The following is a 20,069-nucleotide window of genomic DNA, read 5'->3' as shown; positions in this document are numbered from 1 at the left end:
ACAGAGCAATTGGAGACAGGCAAAGAAACAAATCTACATCACTGGGTAAATGTCCAAGAGTAATTACCCAGATGTGGTGGTGGCATCAGCATGCGCCTCCTTGAAAGTGTGGCGGCAGCGTTCAAAGTGCCTCAGGGTTTGCTTGGTGCGTGTTCCGTGCAGAGCAGGGGATATGTGTCAACACCAAGGTCCATAAAGGCGCCATATCTTGGGAAACAAACTCAGCTTTGATGGAGTGCAAAGTTCAGGAGCCAGTGGTAGAAGTTGAAGTTGGGAACATGAGCAGGAACTAGATCATAAAGGGACTTGTATGACATGCAGATGAGCTTAAAATTATATTCAAATGCAAATTTGAGACACTTCACAAAGCCAGGTAAGCACCATTTGGGATTCATCATGGAATTTTACTGAAATAAAATTTGGAAATGTCATATATTAGATTTGCAATAAGACATTATATGATAGCTTTCACTTTGAAGTTGTTACTTATCTTGAATATTTGCAAAAGCACTTTTAGACACATACTTAACAATTACGTAAAAAAATACACGAAATATTGTGTGTGTTAGTTGCTCAGTCGTGTCCAACTCTGTGCCCCCGTGGACTCTAGCCTGCCAGGTTCCTCTGTCCATGGGATTTCCCAGGGAAGAATACTGGAGTGGGTTGCCATTTCTTCTCCAGGGCATCTTCCCAACCCAGGGATCAAACCCAGGTCTCCTGCACTGCAAGCAGACTCTATACCATCTGAGATACTGGGGAAGTCTGACCAAATTGTTAACAAACATTAAATCTGAGTGGTGAGATGACAGGTGATTTTGTAAAATCATTTTTGTATTTTTGAGCTTTCAAAGAGGACATACTTTATAATCATGGGGGGAAAGATGTAGACGGTGGCTTTTAAAGACAACAGATCTATTTTTAAAGTAGGAATAAGTTCTCCAACAGTCTCCTCAGAGTCTTGTTTCCAGTAAAGTGAAATCTTACTATTAAAAAAAAAGTATCATTACTTTTGATTTTTGTAGTATCTGCCTTTGCTAAGTAATCTTTCTCCTTATGCTGTTTTTCTGATTGTTTGTAAAAAATGTCATCACAGATACACTATTAACCCACTTACGTTGAACTGTGTGAGTCAAACACTGGCAATTTATTTCTTTGTAGACACCAATTATTGGAAATAAATATGGTGATCAGCACAGCGCAGCTGGTAGGAATGGGAAACCCAAAGTGATCGCGGTGACAAGAAGCACTTCCTCCACTTCTTCCGGTTCTAACTCTAATGCCTTGGTGCCTGTTAGTTGGAAGAGGCCACAGTTATCACAGGTACATAAAAGTTCATAGAACAGAAGAATCAATTTTATGGTACGTGTGAGAACTTGAGAATTTGCCTTATTTTCATCAGTAATCTTAACGTTTGCATTTTTTCTTTCTCTTTAGCGAAGAACAAGAGAAAAGCTAATGAATGTGCTTTCTCTCTGTGGTCCAGAGTCTGGCCTTCCAAAGAATCCATCGGTGAGTAATCATGAAAACCTGTGTAAGTGTTTTAAAAAATCTTAGAGGTGTTAGTCCATGAAGAAACAGAAATCATTGTGTCTCCTTGTTTGCCTTTTCTTAACGGTGTTGACTAAGAATGAAAAAACTGTCACTTGCCTTTATGACACTTGGCCACTGTGCTAATTCAGTATTCACACAGTTAGACATTTGCCCAAATTAAAGCTCTGAGCTCACTGATAGAAGAGGCCTGCAGTGGCTCATAGGGCACTGATGCCCCATATTCAGAGTGACCGAGCTAACGGATGGCCTGTTTTGTTTTGTTTTTGGCTGGGCGTCAGGTTGTATTTTCTTCTAACGAGGATTTGGAAGTCGGTGACCAACAAACTAGCCTCATTTCTACAACAGACGACATAATTCAAGAGGAAGAAGTAGCTGTGGAAGATAATAGCAGCGAACAACAGTTTGGCGTATTTAAGGATTTTGACTTTTTAGATGTTGAGTTGGAAGATGCAGAGGTAAGGATGTGGGCTTTCCTTCATAATATTTATAGAATAGCTACAGCTACATGAGAATGAAGGATTTAACCACAGGATTAAACAAGGATTTAATCTTTCCTTGTTCAGGGCAGTATCACGTCAAAAGGTACAAATCTAAGTTGGGAACTAAAGATAATTAGTACAGTTAGTCAATAGCAGAATAAGTCTGAAATAAAAGGAACATCTAATTTTTTCCATCTTTATCTTTCAAAATATAGAGTAAAAATGGATTTTTTTCAAAAGTATTTAATTGAGGGTGTACTTAGACTTAAGTGTTTGCGTAAGCCACACAAATTAATGTGCAGCAGAAGAGTAAACGTTTCATTTAAATCTATCGGACAACTTTGAAGAGGGTGGCCCTGAAACCAGAATGACGATTAAGGTGCCTTTGGCGCTCTGGAACACTTTGCTGTGACTGAGATTCTACCCAGGACATCACCCACCACTTTCTTCTTCAGGGTGGAGCTAGCTCTCTCAAATGCCTTGTTTCATTCAATACCAAGGACTCGCTCCTTAAAACTGATTCAGTTTAGAGAAAATTGATAGTTGGGTCAGTTTAGATGCTTCCTAAGTGGAAAGTCCAACTCAAAAGGTAGATTTACTTGCTCACAGAACTGGGCTAGCCCAGAGTCAGAGCTTATTTAGGCAAACCTCAGTGGAGTTTCTGGCTGTTTCTTTGCATTCTCTAAGCTCTGCCTTTCTCTGCAAGTCGGCTTCACCTCAAATGTCCATACATGGCAGTGTTCAGAGAAAGTGAGGGTCACTTCCATAAAGGCTCTCAGGAAAGTGAAGAAGTTAACTCTCCTAAGGTTTTCAGCACACTTCTTGTCACACCTCATTTGGCCCAAATTGAGACATTTGCCAGTTTCTAAAAAAAATAAATGAGCAATAGGATTGCCCATCGCCCTGGTTGTGTCAGGCTGTTTGGGACCTATTCCCATAGCTGACATTAGTCCCCTAAGCCACAGACTCCTAAATCTGAAAAGTTTACATCAAACAGATCACAGAAATGTTCCTCCTAAAATTGTTATAAATGTCTGTCTTCAAGAGCTCCAAATGCCTTACTGTCAAGTATCCACACCATGTCATGCTACACCTCTGTCCAAGGATGTTCAAGTTACTCGTATAACCCATGCGCATTCATCAGTCCTCTTTGAAGGGATGTTTCCTTTGACTCAAATAGGCGAGGTGGAGGAGTGAACTGTAACAGCTTCCACCACGTCACACCATTACTTGTTGATAGGAAACCATTGTATGGAGGTCTTCCTGTGTGCTTCAGCTACTACCACTCCCCTCCTCTCCCCCGCCACCCCGAGGATGTGAGGATATGACCATGGTGCCTCAGGGTCCAGCAGATGCCCTCACACTGGCTCAGGGGTAGCCACTGTTCACCACGTATGTATTCCCAGATGCAGCTGGACAGGTTCTCAGAACCCAGGAACACATATTATTCAGTGTCATAGGGCAGTGGCTTTTAGCCTTTTTTAAAAAACTATAGCCATTGCTAATACATCACATATCACATCTAAGTATATACATATATATAGACACACCTTTAAAAGTTTAAAGAATATGCACCCTTAGTCTATGTACACTGCTATTTTATATTCAATTTTTTTTTTCTAAAAGAGCAGGTCATCACCCTCCAAAACTGCTGTCACTCCCACAATTTAAAAAACATAGAAAGTTGTAGGAAACAGGAAAAACCTACACAATTAGGCAAGAAAGTGTGATTGGTTCAAGAGACCTGCTGCCCTACCTCACAGGCATAAGCCAGTTCTAAAGTCTTTTGCAGTTATTTGCTTTTTTCAGTTCAGAATTTAGAAGCTCTGAAGGTAGGCTCTTGACATTTTTATAATGGTCAGGTTCTTTCATTTGCCTTTTTTTTTTTTTAAAGATCATTATAATTGCTTTCAAGTTTGTCTGGCACTCTGAAATGTTCCTAGGAATAAATATGGCTTTTGAGTAGAACCCTAGAATGAATTAAAGATGCTTTTGTCTTTTATTCAAGTCACAGTAATTTGAGCTGGTATTAACTTAGGTCTCATAATTAGGCCAAATCAAATGATAAGAGATTTTCTAAAAACCTAGTCTTGCTTTGAACATGGTAATAGTAAATACTTTGCTACAAAATAAACTTAACTGCTAATGAAACTTCTAAAATATTCCCCAGCCTTGAAAGCCCACAGCGTGTATTCATTCATTCCGTAAATGCATATTGAGGGCTGTTGCCACAACCCTGGTTTTGTTATCGCTTTTGCACAGTTGATTTCCACTGTATGTTTCATGTGAAATGAGTATTCCTCTGCTTTATTTAAGAAAAAAAAGATCTGAAAACCTCTATCCTGGACAATCCCTCTTGATAAAGGAATACACATAAGTCAGATTTTGTTAGCCAACTCACTGTAATTTGTCATTTGAGCTTAAGAAAGAGTATAAGAATTATATCCTTATCAAAGGAGGATCAGCTTGGAATAACAGAAACGTAACTTAGATAAATCCGTAAGTGGGGCAAAGCAGAAACTTGCTTGTTTCCTATTGACCTTTTGAAGTTGACCTAGGTTATGTTTTGATAACTGTGATCTTGATTTTAAACTCCTCTTTAGCCAAAAATTACCACTGGATTTAGCTAGAACCATGCTACAGTCTAAAATAATTGTTGAACCTGTATGTTGTCAACTGAATGTGGGTATTTTAAGTCGGTTTTGCATTGTATCCAGTATTAAATCTATGTAAATTTTAAAGATTTCCTGAAGTTTGTGTTGCCAGAGTGTATCATAGAAATGTTGTTTTAAGTGTCTGTCTTTTTTTCCACGATATATTCTACATAAAAAAATAATGTGAATCACGTGTTGACTTCCTGCACAAAGCTTCATCCAGAGCTTGAATCAGTCTTTGGGTTTGAGAATCACCGAGCATTTTTTCCCCACAAGTGTAGTGTATATTTACACGTGTGTCTTCGTTCTTTCTAATTCTGTGTGTTTTCCTTTTTGCTATCCAGGAGCTGCAGGTAAGTTGCAGCCTGGCGTTCTGGATTATTTATTTGTTGTCATCTGTGAACGTATTTGTCTTCTTTGTGGTCTCATTTGTGTTTGTGTATTAGAGTAGAAATGGCCTAGGTAGTCGATTTAGTTGGTCGCCCCTAGATAGAAAGTCAAGAGAATCCTATTCAGTTAAAACAGGTCATCGACCACATACTTTGATCTCTTTAAACATTATAAATATTGAGTGATGTTTTAAAAGTTTCAAAAAACTGAAGGGCTGATTGAATCTCTGCTTATGACAATACACTGAGTATTTTTCATCTGGGTGTATGTTCTCCCAGTGTATTACCTTCCCTATATTTATAAGCTTGTGTTCGAGGTCTTAGAAATGACGCCTTGCTTTTCCAGGGTGAAAGTATGGACAACTTCAACTGGGGAGTCCGCAGGCGCTCACTGGACAGCATCGACAAAGGGGACACGCCGTCGCTCCAGGAGTACCAGTGCTCCAGCAGCACGCCCAGCCTGAACCTGACAAACCAGGAGGACACAGACGAGTCCTCGGAAGAGGAGGCGGCGCTCACAGCAAGCCAGATACTCTCACGCACGCAGATGGTACACTTAGCTTTCTGTACAGTGACAGCTGGTCTCCTCTTTGTCTTCACTTCCAACTTAGTAATTACCATTGCTCGATATTCGGATTTTCATTTCCTTCTGGGTAAAATGCATGTGCTGAAATGAAAACACAAGGCTGTAGCAGCAATGGAGTGTTCCATGATTCATGGTGGAACTAAGCATTTCATCTGTGCACCCCTTGGGCTTTCCAGGTGGCACAGTGGTAAAAGAATCCACCTGCCAATGCAGGAGATGCAAGAGACTCGGGTTTGACCCCTAGGTTGGGAGCAAGGGGAGCACTGAAGGGGCAGTGGCAACCCACTTCAGTATTCTAGCCTGGAACATTCCATGGAAGAGGAGCCTGGTGGGCTATAGACTATGGGATCACAGAGTCACATGATTGAGCACAGACAGCACCTCTGAGCTGATGAGACGTATTTTCTGTTGCTTCTCTCCTAGTCACAGTGAGCTACGCTGGGCACTTTTAGAGGCCTTCGCCCTGAATGATACGTTTTGGTATCAGTGCAAACACCAGCACTGGTTAATTCTCCATCTGCTTTTCTTTCCTTGTCAGTGTGGAAAGAGAGAGCACAACTTTGCTCCCTTTGCAAGATCAAGTCAGTTATATGGAAGTTCTGACTTACATTCCAAGGGTGAGTGGCAGAGATTCAGAGAGAGAGAGAGAGAGAGACGAGAAAATGAAGGCTATAAGCATCATCTGTGTGTTCCAAATACTGAGTGAGGGGAAGGCTGAACTTGCAGTGGCAGTAGGTTAGAACTTGAAGATGGCAGAACAAGGAGAGAGCAGGGGTGTGGATTAGCCATCAAGGCCCATGCGATGAGGAATCAGCTGGTGAAGACCAGGTGGCAGCCACATTACAGCCCTCTTATATGAGGGCTTTTTTTCGCACCTCTGTTTAATTTGGCCCATCCGCATCACACTCAGTCTGCTGGTAAAGTGCTGGCAGTGCTGTTGAATGGCCAGGCTGAGCTGGCCTTTAGACAACATGTACAGTTGTCGGTTTGTGGCCGGCTTCTTGTCACCTGCCCTGTTTTGGCATCTCACCATTATGCCGATGTGTCTTTCCCTAACTCCCTGTCACGTATTAAGTGATAAGCTGTTGCTGACACAGTAGCAGCAGTTACCACTTGCTGAGTGTCTGAGACACACCAGGCCCTGGTCACAGTGTTCTACATGGATTAGTCACTATACCTCTCCCCTCAAGTACACGAGGTAAGCACAGTGATTGCAGCTCTGTAGACTAAGTGACTTGTCCCAGGACACACAGCCTGTAAGTGCATTTGAGCAGGGCAGTCTGGATGCCACCTAAGGCTTGCTCCTCCCCAGGACTGTGTGCATTTAAAGGAACGGTGAGTTGCTGGCAGCAGTGACTCACTGAATGAGGCTCAGACCCTCCCGGGGCCAGACCGGAGGCTCAGAGACTAGCATCGTGCCACCAAACCACTGTGGAACTATGGTCATTACCTATCTACCCTCTCCTTTAAAACAGGACTCCTGGCAGCACCTGCCTCGGGGGAATTTCATGGGGAAGTCAGTATAGTAAGTGCTGAACAAAGGTTAGCTTCCATGAGAGCCTTGGAGCAGAACTGTCTCTTCATAAGGCCAACCCTAGTCATAGCGGTATGCATGCATGCTAAGTCACTTCAGTCATGTCCGACTCTTTGCGATCACATGGACTGTCGCCCGCCTGGCTCCTCTGTCCATGGGATTCTCCAGGCAAGAATACTGGATTGGGTTGCCATGCCCTTCTCCAGGGGATCTTTCTGACCCAGGGACAGAACCTGCATCTCTTATGTCTCCTGCATTGGCAGGCGTGTTCCTTGCTAGCAGCACCTGGGAAGCCCAGTTATAGTGGTAGTGAGTTTGGAAGAGAATCTGATGCTACTTCCTCCTCATAGAGGGAGAAAATTAGCTTCTGCTTTTATCTACTCAAAATCATGAACTTGATTTTCCTTATGTTAAATACTGACCCATGAAAAATGTATAGCCCTGCTTAAAAGAAGAAAAATGGTAGTGTTTTCTTTGTTCTAATTGATTACTGCTAGTTTTCAAAGAACATAAACCCACTAATGCTGGCCTGCCATTTCAGCTTTATTGTCCTAACTCTTTTTGTCTTATTGAAGTTCTGTCGTATTGATTTGTGGTTCAGTAAGTTAATGGCCAGTTCAGACTTAAGCACCTGCCTCCAGTTAACACTGCTTCTTGAGAATCCACTGAGTGCTTGCGCCAAAGCCACAGGGAGGCAAAAAAAGCCCCTGCATTCGCGAATCCTTAGGCCAACTGAAAACATAAGACATTACCATAAAAATAAGAATTTTAGATGAAGATTACCAGAGTCATATAGAGCTCTTCCATTTTGGTGGTTTCTATTCAGCAAAATTTAATCCGTGTTAATGGAGACTTCATTTCTACTGATGAACTAGCTGCTTGCATTAATCGCACCAATTCTGATACAGACTGAAATGAGGGGGAAAGGTGGTCTTAGGAAGTCAAAGAAGCTCTTTATAACTATGGCTTCAGAATATCTTATGACACAGGTTTCTTGTAGCCTTAGTGACCATCGCCAACTCCTAAATAAATTTCCTTATTTTACTGTCTCTCCTTTCAGTTAAATAACGATTCTGCTGCAGACGAAACCCTGCCGGACCATTCTGATTTACTTCTTCAGTCTCAAGATTCCACTGGCAGCCTCTCCACAGAAGAAGTGCTGCAAATCAGAGATGAGACCCCCAGTTTGGAAGCTTCTCTAGATAAGGCTAACAGCCAGCTGCCTGAGGTGGGGAGTCATGGGGGCTGGTGCATGGCCAATCTGGGCTCTTTTTAGCAATCTGTGATACCCCTTGCTTTTCTTTCAAAGGAGTTTTCATCTGATATGCTAATTATTTGATTTGTTTGCAGTATTTCTAACCTGTTGGTTAAGTGATTTAGTCCAACTGAAATAGTCAAATCTGATCACTGAAGAAAAAAAAAAAGTGATGGATTAAGGAAATGACCTACAGGTTAAAAATAACCCTAAGTGTTTTTAATGAGCATCTCCTGCTGCAGAACGTGATTAGGTTAATGTACCGGCGCTTCTCCGGGGATGGGAGCATCTTCTCGGGTGCTGAAGGACTGCTTTTGTTTTTTTCTTCTCTTTTTGCTTTGTATTTGGGTTTGTTTTTTTTTTTTTTTTCGTGATTGGTGCTGTAATTGGGATGAAAACCTCAGGCCAGCTGTGTTAGCGATTGGTTAAATGAAACCTTTTAGAAAGACTGTGGAACTACCAGTATTATGTTTTTTGGAAAGGCCTGTGAGAAGTAAGCCAGATTCCAGGCTAATGACCAAAACTAAGTGAGTATTCGTTTTCTTAGTTGCTTTTTTAAGACTACTGTAGATATCTCTTTTTAAAAAACTGTAATTGCTATAGCTCTTTCATATGTGCTGTTATGCCCTGGTATCAGGAAAATACTACACTTTTTTCAGTGTTAACCAAATTAATATAGTTATCAGAGCAAGACCAGTCTAATTATTAGATCTTATTGTCTGAGTAAGGAGAAATCTCATGTTCTTGTGATTACGCCAACAGTGTATCATACGTCTTTACAGTAAGCAGATGTATTTTGAAATGAAGGCTTTTGGGGGGTAGCTTTTTTAAATGTTCATATTAGTATGGCTCAAGCTTAGATAACTCAACAAATATTCGTTGAGATTTACTAGATGCTGGGCATTCCATTAAGTGCTGAAAAGATGCGTAAAGCATGACGTTGTCCTCAGAGTGTCCACTGGCTATTAAGGGAGAGAAGTTTTTTTAAAAAAAGCACTGCAGGTCAGTATGAGAAACTCAGAACCAGACATGCTCAAGGCTTTGTGAAAACTCAGAGTGAGAACCAATCAGCTGTGCATTAGGGGTTATGTGGCATTTGAGACACTGCAGGCAGAGGGACGTGGTATAGAAAGACACGGCCATGTGAAACAACATGGAATGTGCAGGCAGCAGCAGGAATCACTCTTTGTAGAGAAGAGGAGGAGCAGCAGCAGCAGGAGGAAAGACGGATGGACCTAAGACACGCTGGGTTCCACTAAAGGCAGGCTTTATTTGAAACAATAGGAAGTCATGAATTTTCATTCTTTCCAAAGATGCCAATTATGTGCCAAGCCCTGTCCCAGATACCTGGGTGGGAATACCCAGGGCACCCAAGCACTCAGTCATTTAAGCATCTTTGTTTACTGAGCCCTGCCATGTGCTAGGCTCTGTCCTAGCCCTAGGCACACAGTGCTTTGTGGAACAGACAAAGGCTTCTGGTTTATGGAGCTTCATTTGAGCAGGAGAGACACAGTAAACAGGTAAAAACATAAAATATCAATGATATATCAGAAAGTGATCCCTTTTCTACCCATATTAAGAAAATCTAATGAGAATATGGACTTGGTGAGGGAGACACTTAGGTAGGGTAGCATCTGGTGGAAACAAGTGATGAGAAGGAGCCAGTCACTGTAAGTGTGGAGGAGGGGAGTTCGGGGCCCAGGAAACAGGAGTGGAAAAGGCACCCATGTATCTGAAAAGCTAAAATGTCAGCCTGTGGGCCTGGAGTGCAGGGAACCTGAGAGCGTGGCATTGGGAGAGAAGGAGCTGGAGGGGACCAGGTGCTCACAAGGGTGATCTTAGAAGCCACACAGCAGGCAACAACTAGAGGATTTTAAGCCCGAAGGACACAATCTGATCGTGTTTATTTTTTTCAATCTTGGCTTTTTTGTGGAAAAGTGAGTGTGTTCTCGTACCTGTACCTCCTCCATGGAGCTTGCAGTCTGTCATCAGGCAAGGTTATAGTTTGACCAGTGTTTTAGTGGAGGGAGGGCTGGAGAAGGCTGAGATGAAGAGACACACCAGAGGCATATTAGCAGGAGATAAGGGGCCATAACTGACACAGTGCGTGGACAGGAAGGTGTTTATGAAGGGAGCAGACAGTGTTCAGAACTGCACCTGAAGTAGACTATATTCCTTTCAGTATGGGAAGGCTGTGACGTGAGCATTAGCTACTCATTGATCATCTGATCTGTTGTGTCCAGGATAGCTCATAGCATGTTATAAGTCAGCAGACATTCTCATTAGAAACAATGGAAAATAGCTTTTTAACAAAAGCGATATGGTTAATGGTCCTGTGTTTTAACTACAAAAATAGTGAACAAACAGGAAAGTCTTTTAGTTTTGGTTATTAAAATAGCTGTATTCATAGTAAGTGAGTAAGCTACCTCCTGGAAGTCATTCACATTGATTGGAAATGAATTGGAAATTCATATGTATTCCCATACATACTGGAAATTGTGTTATTTCAGATGAGTCATTCATTTATCCAACAGTATCTAATGGGCCTACTTCCGACGCATTATCAAGTTCCCAAGGACACTTTTTTTTAAATGAAGGAAAAACGCTTTAATTTACTATGTTTTTTCTTTTTACAATAGTGTGTTTCCTTATCACTATAAACTTTGTAACACTGACAGAGGAGAATGGGGATATTTTTTGAAACATACTATTTCATTTAAAAATAATTCTGTTGACATAAAAATTCACCAGAAGAACAGTTGTCCACAAGAGTATGATTCAGGTTTGTGTCTGTTGGATATGTTGGCCTAGTTTGTTTTTCCTGGTGTGACAAATAGTGTCACGTAACCCAAAATTGCCCCTTTAAAGAAAGTATAAAAGCACTAATAAATAAAATCATAATCCTACTGTATAAAGTTATATATGAGTTACAGATACTATACATATCGCTATAAAGCAATTTCTTAAGATAAGGAAAGCAGTTAATTTCACTGGATGAAATATTTTATGAACTAAAGAAAAAAATTCCTAGAAATGTTTATTTGAATTTCTGCCCTTGAATTTTGTTAATATTAGGAAGCCATAATAGGCTAAAGCATTCTACCTCAAGACAGAAAACTTAGAGCTCAGGTTGCCTGCCTGCAATGCGGGAGACCCAGATTCAAACCCCAGTTTGGGAGGATCCCCTGGAGAAGGGAATGGCAACCCACTCCAATATTCTTGCTTGGCTAATTCCTTCTAGAAGGGATTATATCCTTGTGTTTATCAGAAGAACCTCCACAGAGGGATTTCTTCTAGTATTTATAATAGTTTAGATACCAATTCATGCATGCCAGAAATTATATTGCTTATACAAAATCAAACTTTGAAAGTGTATGTGTGTGTGTGTGTGTGTGAGGGACAGAGACAGAAGGAGTCGTTGTGCAATAAGGTAATGTTCAAGAAAATTTGATTCTCACCATTTACATATAATAGTGGAATTCATTCCATTAGCCAAAAAGTTCTCTCTTCATGAAATCCAGGAGTTACTAGAAAATTTCAGCATACATTATAATTTTAGATGAAACATGTATTTTCAAATTATTATTCAAGAACAAATAATAATACCTGTGTTTATAGGTATACAGTAATGAAAACCAATACCTGTGTTTACAGGTATACAGTAATGAAAAGTAATGGCATTAAACCAAGAAATTTGGTGGTGCATCATTTCAGTACGATATGTTCAAACTGATGCCCAAGGAAAAATTAATACCAATAAAAATTCTAGGTGTAGCAGTGTCTTCGGCACTGTTACTCACAGTATCTTTCCAAGTAACTAATTCTTAGTCATTTAATGGCCAAATCTTTAAGAAGAAAATTCAGATGGAAACCTTAAATAGAGTGTATTGAATATAAACTATTGCACCAAATAAGGAATGATTATACCATATTATTTATAAAGCACCATCCTGTGAAGACTCAGAGTTTGTACTTTCTCTCCATAACTATCCCTTAGTATACTTCGTGTTTTCCTGCCGCATTTCTGTGCCTTTAGTATCTTCTAGGTCCTTTTCCCATCTGTCTTAGCTTTGGCTGCTGTAACAAAAATTCCATCACCTGGGGTGGGAGGGGCTTATCAACAACAGAAATGCATTTCCCACAGTTCTGGAGGCCAGAAACTCCAAGATCAAGGTGCCAGCCAACTGCTGTCTGGCGCAGGCTCTCTTCCTGGGAGCTCTTCTTGCTGCGTTCTGACATGGTGGGAAAGAACAGAATAGCTCTTTATCCTCTTCTTTTAAGGGTCTGATCTCATTCATGAGAGTTCTCATGACCTAATCACCTCCCAAGGTCCCCACTTCACCACCCTATTGGGGCTTAGGGTTTCTGCATATGAATTTTGTGGGGACAGAAACATTCATTGCACTATTGCTACCCCATCTTTGTCATACCTTTCACTTACCATACTCTACTGTATATTATTGTGGTTTGCATAACTAGCCCCATATTAGTTTGCACACTAATTGTAGTTCGTTATTAATTTATCTCAGAGCACTCAGCCCAGAATCCTTCATTTTATACATGAATTTACAGGTGAGTAAATTAAGACCTGGCCTTCCCCAGAGGCTCAGTGGTAAAGAATCCACCTGTAATACAGGAGATGCGGAGAGAGGGGTTCAATCCCTGGGTCGGGAAGATCCCCTGGAGGAGGAAACGGCAACCCACTCCAGTAGCCTGAAGAATCCCGTGGACAGAGGGCCTAGAGGGCTCCAGTCTATGGGGTCGAAAAAGAGTCGGACACGACTGGGCAACTAAACAACAAAGGCCCAGACTGGTCTAAGGTCAGGGGCGCTGGATTTCACTTTTCATAATTTGGAAGGGAAAATTGTATTTTCATCTGTGAGAAAGAGGTGAGAAACTGCAGTTTGATCAGTAGTAACCTTAGGTCTAAGTCCTGAAAGAAACTGAGAGACCGTTAAGTGCTTATTTTCAAACTGATTGAACTAATGTCCATGCGAATTAAAACTGGTGCTGATATGTCATGATCTACACCCTGGAAGGATTTTTCTTTTTCAGTAGTGGTAGCTCATTTACTCAGCCAACACCTGTTGAACTTTTACTCCAAGCCAGGCACATGTATCAACATTATTTCAGTAACGTTACAATGGATAGGGGGGAAAAATGCCACAACACGCTTTCCGTTATCATTTCCCTCATTGATAAGTGAGTTTATAGTTCATTTAATTCTCAAGAGTACAACAGTCTAAAATTTTCCAGCATTTTCTGAACTCAACTCAGTGGTGAAGATGTCTCAGTACTCAAATCTAAATAAATTATTATAATCTTATTACCTGAAAGCAAATCATACATCCCAGGTATCCAGCTCAGTTATTCCAGTCAGGCTGCTCTCGTCATTTCTGTTCAACAGCATCCTGACTGGTCAAGACCTGTTCGTGATTCACAGGTAGCCCCGCAGAACCAACGGGTTAAGCATTTTGAATTACCTCCCCTTCTTACATCTAGAATTCATTGGAGAATAAGTTCTAGCATAATGAAAGAAATGACATTTCCATAAGAGAATTTATAGTTGTAATATAAAGCTCTACCTATGGAGAATTAGAATATGCGGGAGAGAAGATATTTCCCCAAAGGATATGTTTCTAAGTAAACAGCTGAGTCCTATTGAAAAAAGATCTCCTTGATGTTTCTGTGTGGCAGTTGGTGATACACTTTAATTTCAAAGGGTTTTAAACTGGAAACTATTAAAAAAAAAAAAAAAAAAAAGAACAATTTTATGTGATCAGAGTCCAAAACTCCAAAAATCAGACTGTGTAAATGAAGATTGCCTAATAAAATAAATGTAGATTGGTGGCAACAGTCATTTATTCTGTGTTGGCAAAATTTGCTTTTTAATGTGTTAAAAGTCTGTAAAAAAAAAAAATACGATTGTTTTTCAGGATACAAGTTCAGTATTAAAGGAGGAACAGGTTCTTACCGCCTTTGAAGATGATGGGTCGTATATTATTCAAGAACAGCAGGACTCTCTTGTGTGTCAAGGGATTCTGGATCTAGAGGAGACAGACCTGCCGGAGCCTCCAGGTCCTGAGAGCTACCCCGGGTCAGTCTGTGAAGAAGATGTCACCTTAGCTCTGAAGGAACTAGACGAGCGGTGCGAGGAGGAGGAAGCAGACTTCTCGGGGCTGTCTAGGTGAGAATACAGTGTTGCAGACACGGTGATGAGGGGATGCTTCTACCCTGTCCCCTCCCAAACATGACCCTCTGTTCCAGTAAACTGACTTTCATTTCTGTGTACATTTTAAAGGTAAAATGAGCTCCTGCCATGGTTTTACTCTCTGTTACTGCCGTTCACTTAAAGAAAAACAAGTAGGCCATTCTCAGAGCACAGTGAGGGGCAGTCTATATTTAGAAGTACACCAAACACCTATTTGGGCAGAATGCCAGTGCCCAAGTGCTGAAATCCATATTGGGCCGTGGGTGGAGCCAAGTATCACAATTATGGAAGGAACTTCTGGATACCACAACAGATCTGAAATATATTCCAAAAATTATAGTCTTATTACCAATAGTTATAATGTTTGACTTATATAACGGGCAGAAGTATCATTTCTTAGTACTGTCAAATGTTAGAGTGCTCTTTTTAAATGTTTATGCATCATACATTCAAAATTACCACGAAGTATGAAGAAATCTCACACAGGACTTTTTTCTACTCACGGGCTGACGGAATTGTGAAAGTTGCTCAGTCATGTCCAACTCTTTGTGACCATATGGATTATAAAGTCCGTGGAATTCTCCAGGCCAGAATACTGAAGTGGGTAGCCTTTCCCTTTTCCAGGGAATCTTCCCAACCCAGGGATCAAACCCAGGTCTCCCACATTACAGGCAGATTCTTTACCAGACAGAATTGAATGATCAATTATTACATAAAGTTCTTAAAGGAAATTTTGGTGGCTTATGTTACTTAAACACAAAATAGTTCTTCAGTGATGAGAATTATGATGTAATCTATATCTACTGTTTTGTTTTTATATTTTTAATTTTATAAATATTTGTAGCTCAAAATAATGTTCTTTATAAAGACATCTAATTTAATGCATTATCTATCAGTATATCTATTTCCCTATTCAACAGTTTGAAGCTCATATAAAATTTAATATTTAATGATCAAGTATATCAGAGTTTTACTCCTACAATAAAAGCTTTTTATTTATACTTCAAGTGATAACAGTGTTTTAATATATACAGCACATAAGGAGGTGTTTCATTCTCAGTATAGCTAGAATGTTCACCTGTATTTGAAAGTGTACACTCAGATATTAACAAAGGATCCTGGTCACACATGTTGTTCATGTCACTGACTTGGCTATGACAGTAGCCTATGTACTCACTCATCATTGATCATACACGAATTCAGAGAAGTCAGGAATGATGCAGTGATAGATACTCAGATATCGGGCTTTCTAAAAGGCTGCAGACAAAAGACTTGACTTTGGCCAAGTACTAAAGATGAAACAATAAGTAGAATATCCTTAGTAAATACAGAGGTGTATCTACTCAAGGTTACAGGATACATTTTCTTAAAATCAATCACCATAGTGACATCTTAAAAATTAAATTTTTTGAGGTAGAATTTAAGTTTTCACTTCACATGTCTGCTTCCTTTTGACCTTTTCTCCCCAGTCTTTTCAGATCCCTCTCTTCTATATGAATTGCTCCGTAATTTCTGAATGGCCTTGTGGAGGCCTGTAATGTGAAATACACAATTTTAAGACCTTGAGTAACACATTTCTTTATGGAGTCTGGCTCCAAACACTTCTTCAAGACCCAGGGTCACACGTTTCTTTATGGGATGCTCAACCCAAATACCATGTATACCTTTTTCTCCATTGTCTTATATTTGTGTGTATATATTATCTGACTGTGGGGATTATAGATTCCTCAAAAAAAATGGCCAGGTCTTCTATTTCTTTGAGTCAGATCTGTTACTGCCACACTGCTGGGCACATAGCATGCGTCATGGCTTTATAATACTGGGTTTGGTCCCATAGAACTGGCCTCAAATTCTGGCTCTGTCATTTCCTACCCAGCAGCCTAGGCACATCATTTAACCTCACTGAACTTTTTGTCCTTCACTGGTAAAAATCAGAATAATTGCACTTAACTGTCATAGAGTTTCTGTGAAGATTGAATGAAAACAGCCCATGTAAGGCACCTAATATATAGCCCTTGACACAAAAGTACATGACAAAAACTTAAAAAGTATCATGATTGCCAATTTGGGCCTGTTCAAATAAGAAGACTCTGAAATTGACCATTTAAAATGAAGTCATTCTAGGCTATATTAGTCATAGAAGTTACTGAAATTATTCCATAGCCCTGGCATATTGTAGGATTGCTCAGTCACTTCAGACATGTCTGACTCTTTGCAACCCCATGGAATGTAGCCCTCCAGGCTCCTCTGTCCATGGGATTCTTCAAGCAAGAATATTGGACTGGGTTGCCATGCCCTCCTCCAGGGGATCATCCTGACCCAGAGATTGAACCCATGTGTTCTGTGTCTCCTGCATTTCAGGTGGATTCTTTCCCCATTGAGCCACCTGGGAAGCCCCATTGTAGGATGAAGTTGTTTTAAGGTGGTTGTGTGAAATCAGATTTCTAAATCCAAAGATGCTAGAAAGAACAGGCTGAGAATCTGCTTATTCATGCTTTCTCACAAAATTTAGGTGGTCGCCCGTTTTCTGAATCAATATGTGCACATATGTAAGAAATAATGTTAGGTGATTTAAAGTATTTTAAATAATTGAGTGTATTCTTTTAAGATAATATTATGATGACTGTGTATGTGTTAACAGTCAAGATGAAGAAGAACAAGATGGTTTTCCAGAAGTACAGACATCACCTCTGCCATCACCATTTCTTTCTGCCATCATAGCCGCTTTTCAGCCAGTAGCATATGACGACGAGGAAGAAGCCTGGCGCTGCCACGTCAATCAGATGCTGTCTGACACCGACGGGTCCTGTGCAGTCTTTACTTTTCACGTGTTTTCTAGGCTGTTTCAGGTCAGTACGGTTGAAGACTTCTGAATTCGTACTACAGTTATTGGATAAAATTACGGGGTTTTATCTAAAATCAGTATCTCAAATTTTAATATTCTCACTAGTTTCCTTTAAAGGTTTTTTATTTTCCTAAGATAGTGATAATTTAAATTTACATTTTAATATGACATTATACAGTGACTAGTACAGGTACTTCCCCTAAGGTAATTAGAGTAAAACTTCAAAATAACATTTGATCAAATTCTGGAATATGCTAGACACCTCCAGGGACACCAAAGAAATATAAAGGCGGGTTCCTGCCTTTAAGGAGCTTTCAGTCAGTATCATAAGACAATGTATCATAAAGGGTTCACTTCATTGGCACTTTCATTACTATGTGGGGACCTTAAAATTTTTAACCAAGGCTGCTTCCATCCCTGAAAGTAATATGAGCTAACATTTATTCAGTACTCACTATATGTAAGGCACTAAGCTAAATGTTTTACAGTAAGTAATTCTTACAACAGACCTACGTAATGTATTTTTAGCATTCTGTAGCTAGGGAAACCAAGGCTGACATTTAAGTCATTATTTTCCCAACTGCCTGCCACCTTTCCACCCTACCTAAGCAAATTTTGCCCATCTTAGAAGACCCAGCTCGGTACATAATCTCGCTGAAGTTTTCCCAGCCTTCAGTCTTTCCCTTCTGAAAGTTCTTCAGTGCTTATTAACTGGAGCATTTATTTACTTAACTTTGTAGTTTTGCATTGCTACTTGGTTTTCTATTTATATTCTTTTCTTTCCAGAGATACAAATTTCTCCATGCGTGAGACTGTGGCTTATACTTTGTTTTAAATTAATCATAATGCCACCTAATGGTGCTACACGTATACATGTAGGTACACATCCAAGTATTTGTATAGTAATTACATTGCTGATATAGCATCTGATTCATTCAGTGTTCACTATGGTTTAGGCCCTGATGGTTTTATGTGAATGAATATTCTTGAGTTTTGAGAAGATACTGCCCTTGGTGCGTTTTGATGACTTCAGTTCAAGTCAGCAGGAGAGTAAACTATCCAAGGAGAGTAAACTACTTTTACTGAAAGTTTCACTTGGTAGAATTTAACTTCGGAAGATCTAATTCCTCATGCATGTGAGGGCTTTATTTCCAGCAATATCTAGCATGTACTCCTCTCTGGGGAGACGAATAGCATGTATCATTAGTTTCTCTTTTCAGGAATACTATACAATAAATCCTTGATCATTTTTAGAAATTACCATGTTTCCTAAAGAAGTGCCTAAAAATAAGGATTTACAGATTGATTTTTAGGGTTCTACATATATCACTACAATCATAGTTTTAGAATAGAAGGTTGCTCTAATTATAAATGATGCTTTTTTACTTAAAGATTAAAAAAGGCTTTCATATGAAATACATTTCCTTATATTTTCTCCACAGTCAATTCAAAGAAAGTTTGGGGACATAACTAATGAGGCAGTCAGCTTTCTTGGTGAGAGTCTGCAGCGCATTGGTGCCAAATTTAAAAGCTCATTGGAAGTGATGATGATGTGTTCAGAATGCCCAACAGTCTTTGTGGATGCTGAAACAGTAAGTTTTTACATGAGGCTTACTTTATCATAAAAAGTAAACTAGAATGGCATCACTCAGTAAATGGTCTTTTTTAAGGTAATTCAGAATTTTAAAGGTTCATATTTTCAACTTGATTATAAATATCTAGAAAAATATAGTTCCCATGTACTGTATGCAGTGACTTGTGACTGTTTCTGATTCTGACCTCTTCTTGCCCTCACCTTTCGTAGAGTCCTGGATGGGAGAGCTAAAGAATCGTGCTTAGAGATGCATACTTTTCCCTGATTCCTGAATCAAAGCTCACAGGAGAGGGCTAGACACATTTCCACTACCCCCACCCCCACCCCCGCCCCACCACCACCATGAAGAACCCAGAACTCCCTGGTCTTCTCCACTTGTCTCCAAGCACATTTGTAGATTATGTATTAAGACAGTTAAAGAATTATGGTTTAAAAAGCTTCAAGTGTATTACTGTTAAGGTATTCACTGGTGGGACATGCCACTTTTGCCTGAGCCAGGTTTTGAAAGCATTAGAAGGCATGCTTACCCTTTCTGACATTCCTGAAACCACACCGCACTCCTCTGTTTCAGTGAAAGGTCAGTCCTTAGTACAGGACAGTGGACAGTAGGGGACGCTGCCTTAAGTTGGCTTGAAAATTCACTAACCCATAAGCCCAAAGGTTTTGGTCTCAGGATTGTGATCAGAAATGGTGACCTGGATCCATGTGTTTCTGATTTGACAGCTGATGTCCTGTGATTTGCTAGAAACACTAAAGTTCAGTGTTTTGGAGCTGCAAGAACACCTGGATACTTATAATGCCAAAAAAGAAGCAGCTGAGCAGGTCAGTCCCTTTTTACAATGTAAAAAAAAAAAGTTACTTGTGTCACTAGACATGCTAACCTGGCAGAATAGCCGAGAGGGAAACAGGACCTCTTGCCACTTGCCTCAGGTTGTGCTGAGAATGGTGGGGAACTTGGAGCTGCCTGTCCA

At 40.1% G+C, this 20,069-nt stretch overlaps 1 protein-coding gene across 11 annotated transcripts in view; it reads left to right on the top strand.

The window, feature by feature from the left end:
* FRYL (FRY like transcription coactivator) overlaps positions 1 to 20,069 on the top strand; it is a 269,078-nt gene that overhangs the window by 238,386 nt on the left and 10,623 nt on the right. For all 11 annotated transcript variants that reach the window (NM_001206589.2, XM_024993143.2, XM_024993144.2 and 8 more), the window contains 9 exons: positions 1,159 to 1,320; positions 1,435 to 1,509; positions 1,830 to 2,006; positions 5,420 to 5,623; positions 8,254 to 8,421; positions 14,385 to 14,635; positions 17,301 to 17,508; positions 18,947 to 19,096; positions 19,822 to 19,920. In NM_001206589.2, coding sequence (NP_001193518.2) covers positions 1,159 to 1,320; positions 1,435 to 1,509; positions 1,830 to 2,006; positions 5,420 to 5,623; positions 8,254 to 8,421; positions 14,385 to 14,635; positions 17,301 to 17,508; positions 18,947 to 19,096; positions 19,822 to 19,920 — 1,494 coding nt within the window. The remainder of the gene's footprint in view (positions 1 to 1,158; positions 1,321 to 1,434; positions 1,510 to 1,829; positions 2,007 to 5,419; positions 5,624 to 8,253; positions 8,422 to 14,384; positions 14,636 to 17,300; positions 17,509 to 18,946; positions 19,097 to 19,821; positions 19,921 to 20,069) is intronic.

The sequence above is a fragment of the Bos taurus genome, chromosome 6 (assembly GCF_002263795.3).
Source record: "Bos taurus isolate L1 Dominette 01449 registration number 42190680 breed Hereford chromosome 6, ARS-UCD2.0, whole genome shotgun sequence".
Classification (NCBI taxonomy): domain Eukaryota; kingdom Metazoa; phylum Chordata; class Mammalia; order Artiodactyla; family Bovidae; genus Bos; species Bos taurus.
The sequence above is the reverse complement of the archived record's forward strand: the minus strand, read 5'-3'. Positions and strand labels throughout refer to the sequence as shown.